The sequence below is a fragment of the Moschus berezovskii genome, chromosome 13 (assembly GCF_049115385.1).
Source record: "Moschus berezovskii isolate FMDL1 chromosome 13, NW_MosBer_1.0, whole genome shotgun sequence".
NCBI classification, from domain to species: Eukaryota; Metazoa; Chordata; class Mammalia; order Artiodactyla; family Moschidae; genus Moschus; species Moschus berezovskii.
In genome coordinates, this window is record NC_142472.1 from 75,793,815 (window position 1) to 75,807,688 (window position 13,874).

Below are 13,874 nucleotides of genomic sequence, written 5' to 3' on the forward strand. Positions count from 1 at the left end.
TTATCCAGGGTTTTCCAAATATCACCTTATTAACATAAAGTCAAATGTGGTTCAAAGGGGCTTGTTATGAATAACAAAGGACACTTTTGTCACTCTTATCACTTAGGAAAATATCCAAGGGTTTTATGAGCTCTCTCCTGAGAACTGAACAATATATATTTCTTACCATAAATCACAATATCACAATTAATACTTAGTTCAGTTAATAGTTTCCTCAGTCATCAAAAAGTATCTTTATAGCTATTTTCTTAAACCAGGATGCTATCAAGTTTCACTTATTGCAGTTTGTTGTTATAACTCTTTATGCGTGGAACAGTCTTCCAACCTTTTTTTTTTTAATGACTTTGACAATTTGAAGAGTCTAGACCTTTTGTCTTGTAGAGTGTTCCACGTTCTGGATTCGTCTGACTGTTTCCTTATAACACTCTTTAACTTGTTCCTTTATCTCCTGCCTTCTATGAAAAGTTGTATTTAAATATTCCATTCTATTCAGGTTATACATTTGGAGCAAGAATACTTTGCAGGTGTCATTATATTCATGTTGCGTCTCATCACCAGTCATAGAATATCAGATGCCCCAATTTTAGTGAGGATCACTTTGAGCATTTAGTAAAGTTGGTGACCACAAAAAAAATCCCAATTGTGAAAATGTATTTCTCCCTTTATAATAAGGAAATAATCTAGGTAATACAATAATATAGTAATATAAGTAATATATCCTATTCCCAACAACTTTTCTTCCATGGTCTTTAACATCCAGTAGTGATCTTTGCCTGAATTAGTTATTTAGTTTGGTGCTTCAAAATGATGATTTTCTAATTTCATCATTCTTTCTGCACTTATTAACGGGTGTTCTTTACTGTGAAGCACTTTCCTCCCCGCTACCTTCCCTCCTCCTTTCTGCTCTTTCTCTTTCCACTTTTATTTTACCTCATTATAAACGCATATATTGAATTTCGTACGTCTGTGACTTCATTATAGACATGGATTTATTTTTTAAATTCAGTAAGATATAATCACTATTATTTTTCTTTTGAAAAAATTGAGGTATAGTTGATTTACAATATTATGTTTCAGGTGTACAGCATAGTAATTCACTATTTTGAAAGGTTATATGCCATTTATAGTTATCATAAAATATTGGCTTTCTTCCCTGTGCTGTGCAATATATCCTTATAGTTCATTTATTTTATACATAATAGTGTGTATTTCTTACTCCCCTACATCTATTCTTCTCCTCCCCCTTTTCCTGTCCTCACTGGTAACCACTAGTTTGAGTCCATTTCTTTTTTTGTTATACTCACTCAGTTCAGTTCAGTCGCTCAGTCGTGTCCAACTCTCTGCGACCCCATGAATCACAGCACGACAGGCCTCCCTGTCCAACACCAACTCCCGGAGTTCACTCAAACTCACATCCATAGAGTCGGTGATGCCATCCAGCCATCTCATTCTCTGTCGTCCCCGTCTCCTCCCGCCCCCAATCCCTCCCAGCATCAGAGTCTTTTCCAGTGAGTCAACTCGTCGCATGAGGTGGCCAAAGTATTGGAGTTTCAGCTTTAGCATCAGTCCTTCCAATGAACACCCAGGACTGATCTCCTTTAGAATGGACTGGTTGGATCCCCTTGCAGTCCAAGGGACTCTCAAGAGTCTTCTCCAACACTACAGATCAAAAGCATCAATTCTTCGGTGATCAGCCCTCTTCACAGTCCAACTCTCACATCCATACATGACCACGGGGAAAACCATAGCCTTGACTAGATGGACCTTTGTTGACAAAGTAATGTCTCTGCTTTTTAATATGCTATCTAGGTTGGTCATAACTTTCCTTCCAAGGAGTAAGCATCTTTTAATTTCATGGCTGCACTCACCATCTGCTGTGATTTTGGAGCTCAAAAAATAAAGTCTGACACTGTTTCCACTGTTTCCCCATCGATTTCCCATGAAGTGATGGGACTAGATGCCATGATCTTTGTTTTCTGAACACTAGTGTGTTTTAATTTTTAGACTCCATATATAAGTGATACTATACATATTTGTCTTTCTCTGTTCAACTTATTTCACTAAGCACAGTACCCTCCAAGTTCATTTATGTTGTTGCAAATAGCAAAATTTCATTTTTTCTGGCTGAGCAATATTCCAGTGTGTGTGTGTGTGTGTGTGTGTACCACATCTTTATCCATTCATGGATACTTACGTAGCTTCCATATCTTGGCTGTTATAAGCAATACTGCTGTGAACATTGGGGTAAATATATCTCTTTGAGTTAGGGTTTTTATATTCAGATATATACCCAGGAGTGGAATTGCTGGATATGTTAGTTCTATTTTTATTTTTTTTGAGAAACCTCCATGCTACTTTCCACAGTGATGTATCAATTTACATTCCCACCAACAGTGTACAGGGCTTCCCTTTCTGCATATCCTCCCTGACATTGGATGATAGCCATTCTTTCTGATGATAGCCATTCTGACAGATGCAAGGTGATACATCACCGTGGTTTTGATTTGCGTTTCTCTGATGATTAATGATGTGGAGCATCTTTTCATGTGCCTATTGGCCACTTGAGTGTCTTCTTTTGAAAAATGTCTATTCATGTCTTCTGCCTTTTTTAAAAAATATGTTTTGTATCTAATACAGCTTTGTGGGATGATAGATAATAAAACTTTTGAAAGATTACATAATTCAGTGGTCTTATAAATCAGTATTTAAAATAGGATCTGTTTTTAAAAGGGTGTTTATGGTTCTTTGTTATAAGTCATTTCACCTCTTAGTCAAATGACTGATTTAAAAAAGTACGGTTTATTTGAAAGACCTTGGGATCAATTTAAGCATTTGTTGAGTATGGAATTTACTCATATTGTACTTTTGGATCTAGGTGGATGTGAAAGTGGACCCTAAGGACTTGCGAGTAGATACATTTCGAGCCAAAGGAGCAGGAGGGCAGCATGTTAACACAACAGATAGTGCTGTCAGACTTGTCCACATCCCCACAGGTAAGCCGGTCCTTTCACCTCTGCACTTGCAACTCTTTTCTCACATCTTAGAAAACCGTTCGGCATTTAGAAAGAGCTTTATGTTAGTGTCTGTCTTCTTGCACAAACCCTTTAAAGATGACACTGGAGGGACTTCCCTGGTGGTCCAGTGGCTAAGACGCCACACTCCCATTGCAGAGGGCCCGAGTTCAATCCCTAGTCAGGGAACTAAATCCCACGTGCCACAACTAAGAGATACTGCATGCCACGATGAAAGATCCCTTGTGCTGCAAGTAAGACCCAGAGCTGCCAGATAAAAAGCTAAATAAATAAATACATAAAAGATTTTCTAAAAAAAAAAGGTGACACTGGATCATGGGTTCAAAGTCCCCAGTGTGTTCATATTCCCTCCTGTTTGGACAAAGTAGCTCCTTGGCTGTATGTATACATTTAAGAGTGAGGTTCTAAAAACTCTGAGTGCATGGGCGCCACTTATCCAGTAATAAGTTTCAACAGTCGGGGAGTGAGTCGGCTTTTTTTATTAGGGCCCCTGAAATGTCAGCATTTGTAGAACTTTTTCTCTTGGGTAGTTTTCTCCTAAGAAGGCTCGCCCAGGACACACCTGACGGTAAAGTCAAGGTCTCCCCATTCAGTCAGCAAACTTTACTTAATCCTCTTTTTCAGTCTTGTGCCTCACGCTTGCCTTCCTTTGTCCCTTTGAAGATTCAAGGCTGGAACTTTCCTTATTTCATTCTCTAAAGACTACCTCCTGCCTCCTACAGATTGAGGGAGGGGACTTGAAAATGTAGTTGTTATATAGACTTTCTGTTTCTATTTCCCCAAATGGTCAACCCCAGTTTCTGGGATTCCTCATTATAGTGCTTCATAAAAGTCTTAAGGATCTATACATATATGTTAAAATATAAAGAAATACAAAGAAACAATTATTTTAAAATTTTAGGTAGTGGTTATTTCTGGGAGGCATGACATAGCTTCTGGTTTGGAAGGGGGCAAATGGGCGGTTTAAAAGGGCTTCCCTGGTGGCTCAGAGGTTAAAGCGTCTGCCACCAATGCGGGAGACCCGGGTTCGATCCCTGGGTCGGGAAGATCCCCTGGAGAAGGAAACGGTAACCCACTCCAGTATTCTTGCCTGGAGAATCCCATGGACGGAGAAGCCTGGTAGGCTACAGTCCACGGGGGTCGCAAAGAGTCGGACACGACTAAGCGATGGAACGGAACGGAAAGGGCATTTAGAAATATTCTTTGTGGCTCAGCTGGTAAAGAATCTGACTACAGTGTGGGAGACCTAGGTTCGGTCCCTGGGTTGGGAAGATACCCTGGAGAAGGGAAAGGCTACCCATTCCAGTATTCTGGCCTGGAGAATTGCATGGACTGTATAGTCCATGGGGTCGCAAAGAGTCAGACACGACTGAGTGACTTTCACTTTCAGCAATATTCTATTTAAGCTGCGTGGTACATATATATTCTTTTACATTATGTATATTCTTCCCTATGTGGGGTATACAGTTGACCCTTAAACAACATGGGTTTCAACTGCATTTTGATTGTTGTTTAGTCACTAAGTCATGTCCGACTCTTTACAACCCTGTGGACTGCAGCCCGCCTGGCTTCCCTGTCCTTCACTATCTCCCGGAGCTTGCTCACACTCATGTCCATTGAGTCGGTGATGCCATCCAACCATCTCATCCTCTGTCGTCCCCTTCTCCTCCTGCCCTCAATCTTTCCCAGCATCCGGATCTTTTCCAGTGAGTCAGCTTTTCCCATCAGGTGGCCAAAGTACTGGAGTTTCAGCTTCAACAGTCCTTCCAATGAATATTCAGGACTGATTTCCTTTAGGATAGACTGGTTTGATCTCCTTGCAGTTCAGGAGACTCTCAAGAGTCTTTTTCAACACCACAGTTCAAAAGCATCAGTTCTTTGGTGCTCAGTCTTTTTTGTCCAACTCTCACATCTGTACATGACTACTGGGAAAACCATAATCTTTGACTCTACGGACCTTGGTTGGCAAAGTAATGTCTCTGCTTTTTAATACACTGTCTAGGTTTGTCATAGCTTTCCTTCCAAGGAGCAAGAGTATTATAATTTCATGACTGTAGTCACTGTGCAGTGATTTTGGAGCCCAAGAAAATAAAGTCTGTCACTGTTTCTAGTTTTTCCCCTTCTATTTGCCATGAAATGATGGGGTCGGATGCCACAATCTTAGTTTTTTGAATGTTGAGTTTTAAGCCAGCTTTTTCAGTCTCCTCTTTCACTTTCATCAAGAGGCTCTTTAGTTCCTCTTCACTTTCTGCCATAAGGGTGGTGTCATCTGCATATCTGAAGTTGTTGATATTTCTCCCAGCAATCTTGATTCCAGCTTGTGATTCATCCAGTCCAGCATTTCACATGATGCACTCCACATAGAAGTTAAATAAGCAGGGTGACGATATACAGCTGTCATGTACTCCTATCCCAATTTCGAACCAGTCCGTTGTTCTGTGTCCCATTCTAACTGTTGCTTCTTGACCTGCATACAGATTTCTCAGAAGAGACGTAAGGTGGTGTGGTATTCTCATCTCTTGAGGAATTTTCCACAGTTTCTTGTGATCCACACAGTCAAAGGCTCTAGTATAGTCAGTGAAGCAGAAGTAGATGTTTTCCTGGAATTCCTTTACTTTCCGTATGATGCAAGGAATGTTGGCAATTTGATCTCTGGTTCCTCTGCCTTTCCTAAATTGAGCTTGTACATCCAGAAGTTCTCGGTTCATGTACTATTAAAGCCTGGCTTGAAGGGTTTTGAGCATTACCTTGCTAGCATGTGAAATGAGTGCAGTCGTCCGGTAGTTTGAACATTCTTTGGCATTGCCCTTCTTTGGGATTAGAATGAAAACTGACCTTTTCCAGTCTTGTGGCCACTGCTGAGTTTTCCAAATTTGCTGGCATATTGAGTGCAGCACTTTAACAGCATCATTTTTAAGGATTTGAACTAGTTCAGCTGGAATTCCATCTCCTCCACTAGCTTTGTTCATAGTAATGTTTCCTAAGGCTCAATTGACTTCACACTCGAGGATGTCTGACTCTAGGTGAGTGACCATACATACCATCATGGTTTTCCAGGTCATTAAAACCTTTTTTATTTAGTTCTGTGTATTTTTGCCACTTCTTTCTAATCTCTTATGCTGCTTTTTAGGCCCCCCTTTTCTGTCCTGTATTATGATGATCCGTGCATGAAAGGTTCCCTTGATATCTCCAGTTTTCTTGAAGAATTCTCTGCCGCTGCTGCTGCTAAGTCATGTCAGTCGTGTCCGACTCTGTGCGACCCCATAGACGGCAGCCCACCAGGCTCAGCCGTCCCTGGGATTCTCCAGGCAAGAACACTGGAGTGGGTTGCCATTGCCTTCTCCAGAAGAATTCTCTAGTGTTTCCTATTCTATTGTTTTCCTGTATTTCTTTGCATTGTTCACTTAAGAAGGCTTTTATCTCTCTTTGGTATTCTCTGAAACTCTGCATTCAGTGGGGTGTATCTTTCCCTTTCTCCGTTGCTTTTCACTTCTATTCTTTTCTCAGCTATTTGTAAAGCCTCCTCAGACAAGTACTTTGCCTTCTTGTATTTCTTTTTCTTTGCGATAGTTTTGATCACCACCTCCCGTAGAATGTTATGGACCTCCATCCATAGTTCTTCAGGCACTCTGTCTGCCAGATCCAATCCCTTGAATGTATTGGTCACCTCCATGCATAATCATAAGGGATTTGATTTAGGTCATACCTGAATGGTCTAGTGGTTTTCCCTACTTTCTTCAATTTAAGTCTGAATTTTGCAACAAGGAGCTCATGATCTGAGCCACAGTCAGCTCCAGTCCTTGTTTTAGCTGACTGTGTAGAGCTTCTCCATCTCCAGCTGCAAAGAATATAATCGATCTGATTTCGGTGTTGACCTTCTGGTGATGTCCATGTATAGAGTTGTCTCTTGTGTTGTTGGAAGAGGGTGTTTGTTATGACCAGCGTGTTCTCTTGACAAAACTCTGCTAGTGTTGATCCTGCTTCATTTTGTACTCCTCCAAGGCCAAATTTTCTATATTCTAGGTATCTCTTGACTGCCTACTTTGCATTTCAGTCCCCTGTGATAAAAAAGACTTTTGCGGTATTGTTCTATAAAGTCTTGTTGGTTTTCATAGAACCGTTCAACTTCAGCTTCCTTGGCATTAGGGGTTGGGGTATAAACTTGGATTACTGTGATGCTGGGAAAGGTTAGGGGTGGGAGGAGAAGGGGACGACCGAGAATGAGGTGGCTGGATGGCATCACCAACTCTATGGACATGAGTTTGAGTGAACTCCGGGAGTTGGTGATGGACAGGGAGGCCTGGCGTGCTGTGATTCATGGGGTCGCGGAGAGTCGGACACGACTGAGCAACTGAACTGAACTGAACTGTGATGTTGAATGATTTGCCTTGGAAACCAACCGAAACCATTCTGTCATTTCAAGATTACACCCACGTACTGCAAAACATTGACTCCATTTCTTCTAAGGGATTCTTGCCCACAGTAGTAGTTAAAATGGTCATCTGAATTAAATTCGCCCGTTCCCATCCATTTTAGTTCACTGACTCCTAAGATGTCGACGTTCACTCTTGCCACTTCCTGCTTGGCCATGTCCAATTGACCTTGATTCATGGACCTAACATTCCAGGTTTCTGTGCAGTATTGTTCTTTACAGCATCGGACTTTACTTTCAGCACCAGACACATTCACAACTGAGCATCGTTTCCCCTTTGGTTCAGTCTCTTCATTCTTTCTGGAGCTTATTAGTAGTCGCCCTCTGCTCTGCCCCAGTAGCATGTTGGACACCTTCTGGCCTGGGGGCCTCATCTTCCAGTGTCATATCCTTTTGCCACGAATACTGGAATATTGCCATTCCCTCTTCCAGTGGACCACGTTTTGTTAGAACCACCTGGGTCTATATAAATGCAGATTTTTTTTCAGTAAATGTGTATTTGTATTATAAGTTGAAACACCTTATTTAGAGATCAGAATCTAAAAAGCCATCTACAGCAGTTACCATCATAACTTATGTATAGTTTCTGGTGTGTACTTCATCTAAAATGTTTTTCATTCTTTTCTTGATTAACCTTTCCCCCTTTAAAACATTCCTCAGTTCTATCTTTTTTATCAGTTTTATTGTGATGTAATAGACACCTTGGGGTTTCCCAGGTGGCTCAGTGGTAAAGAATCTGCCAACAAAGCAGGAAACACCTGTTTAATCCCTGAGTCAGGAAGATCTCTTGGAGCAGGAAGTGGCAGCCTGCTCCAGCATTCTTGCCTGGGAAATCCCATGCATGGAGGAGCTGGGTGGGCTGCAGTCCTTGGGGTCACAAAAAAAATCAGACACATCTGAGCAAGTGAGCGCGTGCACACGCACTGTTTGCCTCTGACGCCTGTTATTTTTCAGGACTTGTAGTGGAATGCCAGCAGGAACGATCCCAGATAAAAAACAAAGAAATCGCTCTGCGTGTGTTAAGAGCTAGACTCTACCAGCAGATTATTGAGAAAGACAAGTGTCAGCAACGAAGTGCAAGAAAACTGCAGGTAAGATTTATTGAGTGAAATAACTTAATGGCTCTGTACAGAAAGCCATCATCTTCTGTAGAAAATGGAGTAAATATTCTTAATCTAATGGAACTACCTTGGAGCACTGGAAAACATGTTCATTTGTAAATAGCAATAATTTAATACTGGTTGGTTATGGCTAAACTCAGACATGCCAGTTTGCAAATAAGGAGAGGAGATACGTATAAACTAAAAATTATTTCCCAGCTGTGTTCTGTGTTTATATCATAGTTATCTTTAAGAGGAAATCAGTGTAAAAGACAATTCTCTAGAAATTAAGAGACTTTTCAGGTTTTTAATTTTAAAACCTATGCTTTTATTATAATTTTATGTGGAATCAAAAATATATGGCATGCAAAAAACTAGTAATAGTGATTGCTTCTGATGTAGTCTGGGAACAAAGAATAGAAAAAAGATTTATTTTTTGTTTATACTCTTCTACTTTTAAAATTTTGTACTGTTTATATTATTATTTACACAAATATATACATAGATAAGTTTTAACCAAAATGAATAAATGTCATTGTTTTAAGTAAACCAAGTGTTGTATGATTTTAACTTCTGAAAACATAAGGTTTGTCTTTGAGAGAAACTGGACGAGACAGTGGAACCCAGAAATCTGTGTTTCTGTGTTATTTGCAGGTAGTTATACTTCAGTAAATATGGGAGATGTTGTGGCCTGTTAGGATAATGAGATTGTATAAAACTAAACATCAATTTTTCTTTTCGTGTAGATTTCCTAGTCTTTCACACTTTTGCCCTTTTCATTTATTTCCCTTACTAACTTGCAGATAGTAAAAGTGACAGGATAAATAATATATCAATCTTAAACACTGTCAGCTCTGCCACATTTAATGAAAGACATTAGGGTTTTTAAAAAATATTTATTTATTTATTTGGTTGCACTGGTTCTTAGTTGCGGCATGTGGGAACTAGTTCCCTGACCAAAGATTGAGAGCACAGAGTCTAAGCCTCTGGACCATCAGGGAAGTCCCAGACATTGGGTTTTACTTGCCATTTGACATTTTTGCATCACACAGTAATTTTCAGAGCAAGTTTTGGCGATTGGCCTTTTTTGCAGACTTGGAGGGTTGTATCTGCTTCAGTAGTTTGTTTTGAAAGGCCAGAAAAGACCTTCTTGCCTCCCTTTGTCCATCTGTGTGAAGTTTTTTAGTAGGTGTCTCTAATGCTTAGGAGTTTTTCTTCTGCCAGTATATACAGGAGCTTTTCTATGGAAGGCATTGTGCCAAGTTCTGAACCCCGGCTCCACTTGGCACCTGAAGAGCTTTGCGGATGCTGAGATTCTGATATGATGCTTTGGGATAGTGGTTTCCAGACCTGGCTGGTTGCGGAATGAATGGCCTGGGGAATGTTTTTAAAATATATTACCCATAATTTAGTATTTCTTAGGTTAGGCTTTGGAATTTTTCAACAATTTCCCAGATGCTCAGACATACTTAAGAGTTTAGTTTCATACTGTTTGCTTTGTAAGTTGTAGGAATGGCTTTTTTTTTTTTAATCTTAAAAAGTAAAAGTGATATACTTGTAACTTATATTGTATAGCAACTATGCTTCAATAAAATATAAATAATACAATAAATTGTCAAATCAAAAGTGAAAGCGAGTGAGACAGGGTATTGTGTGCCTTGTGTGTGAGGGAGGGAGGGCAGGTGAGCAGACTAGACTGTGAATAACCATCGCATAAGGTAAACTGGTGTGCCGTGACGAAGATTCCAAGTGCATGGGGTTTCAAAGGAGGAAGATCACATATTTTTCATGTTGGGACCAGAAAAGTCAGATGGTACAAGAGTGCTAGGAAGTGCATCCCTTGAGGTGATGTTTTAGCTAACAGACTTGCACATAATAATGAAATGGCATACTAAGTGGTATTCTTGAGGTTCACACATTTTCAGAAGTAATGTTGGGAAAGTTGGCCACATTATGAAGTACAATTGAATGCTGAATTGAGTTGTGAGTGCTTAGTAGTCAAGGCGGAGAGGGCAATGGCAAGCCACTCCAGTACTCTTACCTAGAAAATCCCATGGATGGAGGAGCCTGGTAGGCTGCAGTCCATGGGGTCGCTAAGGGTCGCACACGACTGAGCGACTTCACTTTCACTTTTCACTTTCACACATTGGAGAAGGAAATGGCAACCCACTCCAGTGTTCTTGCCTGGAGAATCCCAGGGACGGGGGAGCCTGGTGGGCTTCCGTCTATGGGGTCACAGAGAGTCGGACACGACTGAAGTGACTTAGCAGCAGCAGCAGTAGTCAAGGAGCCAAAGAAGGAAATTGACAAAAAACAAAACAAAACACTGTGCTTTAGGAGAACTAAGCAGGGCAACTCAGAGTAAACAGAGAAATGGAAGATTAATTTTTACAGGAATATAGTGAAAGTAATGAGCCCTTGAATGATAATAAAAGTGGCAAGGGCAGGATATAGTAAAATTTGGAATTGGGGAGAATTGAGATGAGTTGAAGGTCCTTTCGATGTCTATATCAAAGCCTGCCAGATAGTCAGCCCCCATGAAATGTCTGTCAAAGTGTGTAGAATGTCAAGTTCCCTACTTAGATCAAAAGGAACATTGTGGGGTCATTTACAGAAACTACAGGAAGAACTGACTGATATAGAAAGGTAATTTGGTTTTAAATATTTCGTGTTTGAGGTACCAAAGAAACATTGATTCTTATCCCATAACTAAGCTTTACAAAACTATAGTCTTCAACGGTAAGTTCTGCCCATTCTTATTCCTGGTCACTTTGTATCTTTGAATTTAGAAAATAATTAAACTGTTAAAATAGAAAAGTAATTTGCAAGCACTTTTTCCATTGTAATAAAGATAATGATAAAGTTAAACTATGAATTGCTTTTTGTTATGGCACAGGTGGGAACACGAGCCCAGTCAGAGAGAATCCGGACATATAATTTCACCCAGGATAGAGTCACTGACCACAGGATAGCATATGAAGTTCGTAATATTAAGGTAATAACACTGAGTATGTTTCATATGCCTTTAATTTTTTAAGAAAGTGCAGTCAAATTCTAGAGTAATCTTTGAAATATTACCATGTAACTGAGATAGTTTATGTTAGTACCCCAAATCTGCAAACATTTTTCTTAGTTTGCTGATAAGAAATATACTCTTTATGCCAATATGAAAAGGCTATCTTTTAAATTCAAAATTCTGTGATGCAATCACAGTGTATTAATGAATTTTCAGTATGTCTCTCAGTTTTCTATTGCCATATAATAAGTAACTGCAAATTTATTGCCTTAAAAGAATGCCTATTTATCATCTAAGTTACTGTATGTCAGAAATCCAGGTATGACAGAGCTGAGTTCTCTGCTCTCACAAAGCTGAAATCAAGGTGCTGGCCAGCCGGCGTGCCTTTCTGGAGCTTGAAGTCCTCTTCTGAGCTTATGTGGTTGCTGGCAGAAGTCTGTTTCCTTAAGTTGTAGGATTGAAGTCCCCATCTTCCTGCTGGTTATCAGCTGTGTGCCGCTCTCAGCTCCCAAAGGCCGTCCACAGTTGCTTGCTGTTTAGTCCCCTCGATGGGCCCTCTCCCACTGAAACTCTTAAAGAAATGGCCTTTTTAAGGGATCGCCTGTTTAGGTCAGTCCCACCTGGAAAAGCATCACTAATTAGTCATCTGATCACTGCAGTGATCATCATCACAGCTTCTGCCTGCTCTTAAGGAAGAGGATTTTGCCAAGGTGTGGACGGCAAGGGGCGTCTTAGAATTCTGCCTGCCACAATGTGTATCATTAGATTCAGGTGTTACAATGATGCTTTCAGGGAAAAGACCCTGTCAGTTTGATTTGGACATTATCCTAACTAAATCCCATGTCGCCAGGCTCACTGACGGTAATCCATTAACAAAAAAGCATAGAAAAAAATTTTTTTTCTTCCACTGAAAGGGAAAATAAACTGGTTCCCATAAAGGACTACGTGGAAAAGGCAGGAGGTAGAAGGTTTTGATCCTTGTCCTTGCTACCATGTGAAACCTTGGGCTTCTTTCACTTGATTCTGTCTCATTTTATACACAGAATTAAAGTCCTGATTTTACAGAAGAAATGTCTATAGTTTTAACATATTTAGAAATTTCTGTGTTTCTTATGCCACTTCCTCTGTCTTCTCAGCAATTTCAGGCCGTCTTGCATAGGAACATAATAGCCTGTTGAAAAGGAGAAAATATTTACCAACTTCCCTTTCCTCAGGAAACACACAGTAGTAATACCCAAACATGTTTGGCCATATTGTTCTAGTTACAACATGATTTTTGCATTGTTTTTCTTATAGTGGTGATGGTTTACCATGAGACAGCTACATTTTTGTGACCAGTAATATTTTTTAGAAGGGCACACAGGTGCTCAGCAGTGGTTTTTATAGTTATAAAATATATGACTTTGGCCTAAATACTAATTTATTATTACTAACTAAACTAGCGTGCCAGCCTCAGAAAGGACAAGGATAGTCATATTGGTATGCTCTGCTAATCACCAACCAACTTAAAGGGAAGCAAAGAAAATGCTCCGTATTAGTGAAGGGAAAAGGTTTGAAAATGGTATGAAAAAAACATTGTTGAGGTAAAACATTAAAATCTGTGGAGAAGGGAATGGCAGCCCACTGCAGTATTCTTGCCTGGAGAATCCCACGGACAGAGGAGCCTGTGGGGCTACAGTCCATGGGGTCACTCCGTGCATGACTTAGCGACTAAACTACTCAGACTCTTAAGGTAATTTCATTGTTGGTGGCCTGATATTAGGACGTTTTCCATATTACTCATTTCCAGAATCTCATCCAATCCCGACATCTCTCCTGGGGGAGAATGTCCCAGACCAAGGGGGTGGGCAGGTCTTGAGGCGAGAGCAGTTACTAAACAGAACTCCCTCTGAGCTCATTCTGGTATCAAAGAGGCAAGATGGCTGGCAGCAGGATTCCTTCTCAGGATCACGTTGGCTGCCACGTCAGTTAATATCAGAGCCCTTTAATCTGGAGGGTGATACTGTAACTTAATTGAACTAATTCGCTTTTAATTATTGCTAGCTTCCTCATACAGCCCTGGGGACCACTGTAAACCTCTCAGACAACTTGTATTTTTGTAGCACTACGAGATTTATTGATATCCCTATAAAGAGAACTGTGAAAGTCACTCAGTTGTGTCTGATTCTTTGCGGGGCCATGGACTGTACAGTCCATGGAATTCTCCGGGCCAGAACACTGGAGTGGGTAGCCTTGGACTTTGACAGATGTCCTGCTGTGTGTTTGAAACAGGAAAGTCAAAGTGTTTCCTGTGT

General features: G+C 40.4%; 1 protein-coding gene across 3 annotated transcripts in view; it reads left to right on the forward strand.

The window, feature by feature from the left end:
- Positions 1–13,874, forward strand: part of MTRF1 (mitochondrial translation release factor 1) — a 44,823-nt gene that overhangs the window by 25,227 nt on the left and 5,722 nt on the right. For all 3 annotated transcript variants that reach the window (XM_055426026.2, XM_055426028.2, XM_055426025.2), the window contains exons 7-9: positions 2,876–2,993; positions 8,419–8,555; positions 11,461–11,559. In XM_055426026.2, coding sequence (XP_055282001.2) covers positions 2,876–2,993; positions 8,419–8,555; positions 11,461–11,559 — 354 coding nt within the window. The remainder of the gene's footprint in view (positions 1–2,875; positions 2,994–8,418; positions 8,556–11,460; positions 11,560–13,874) is intronic.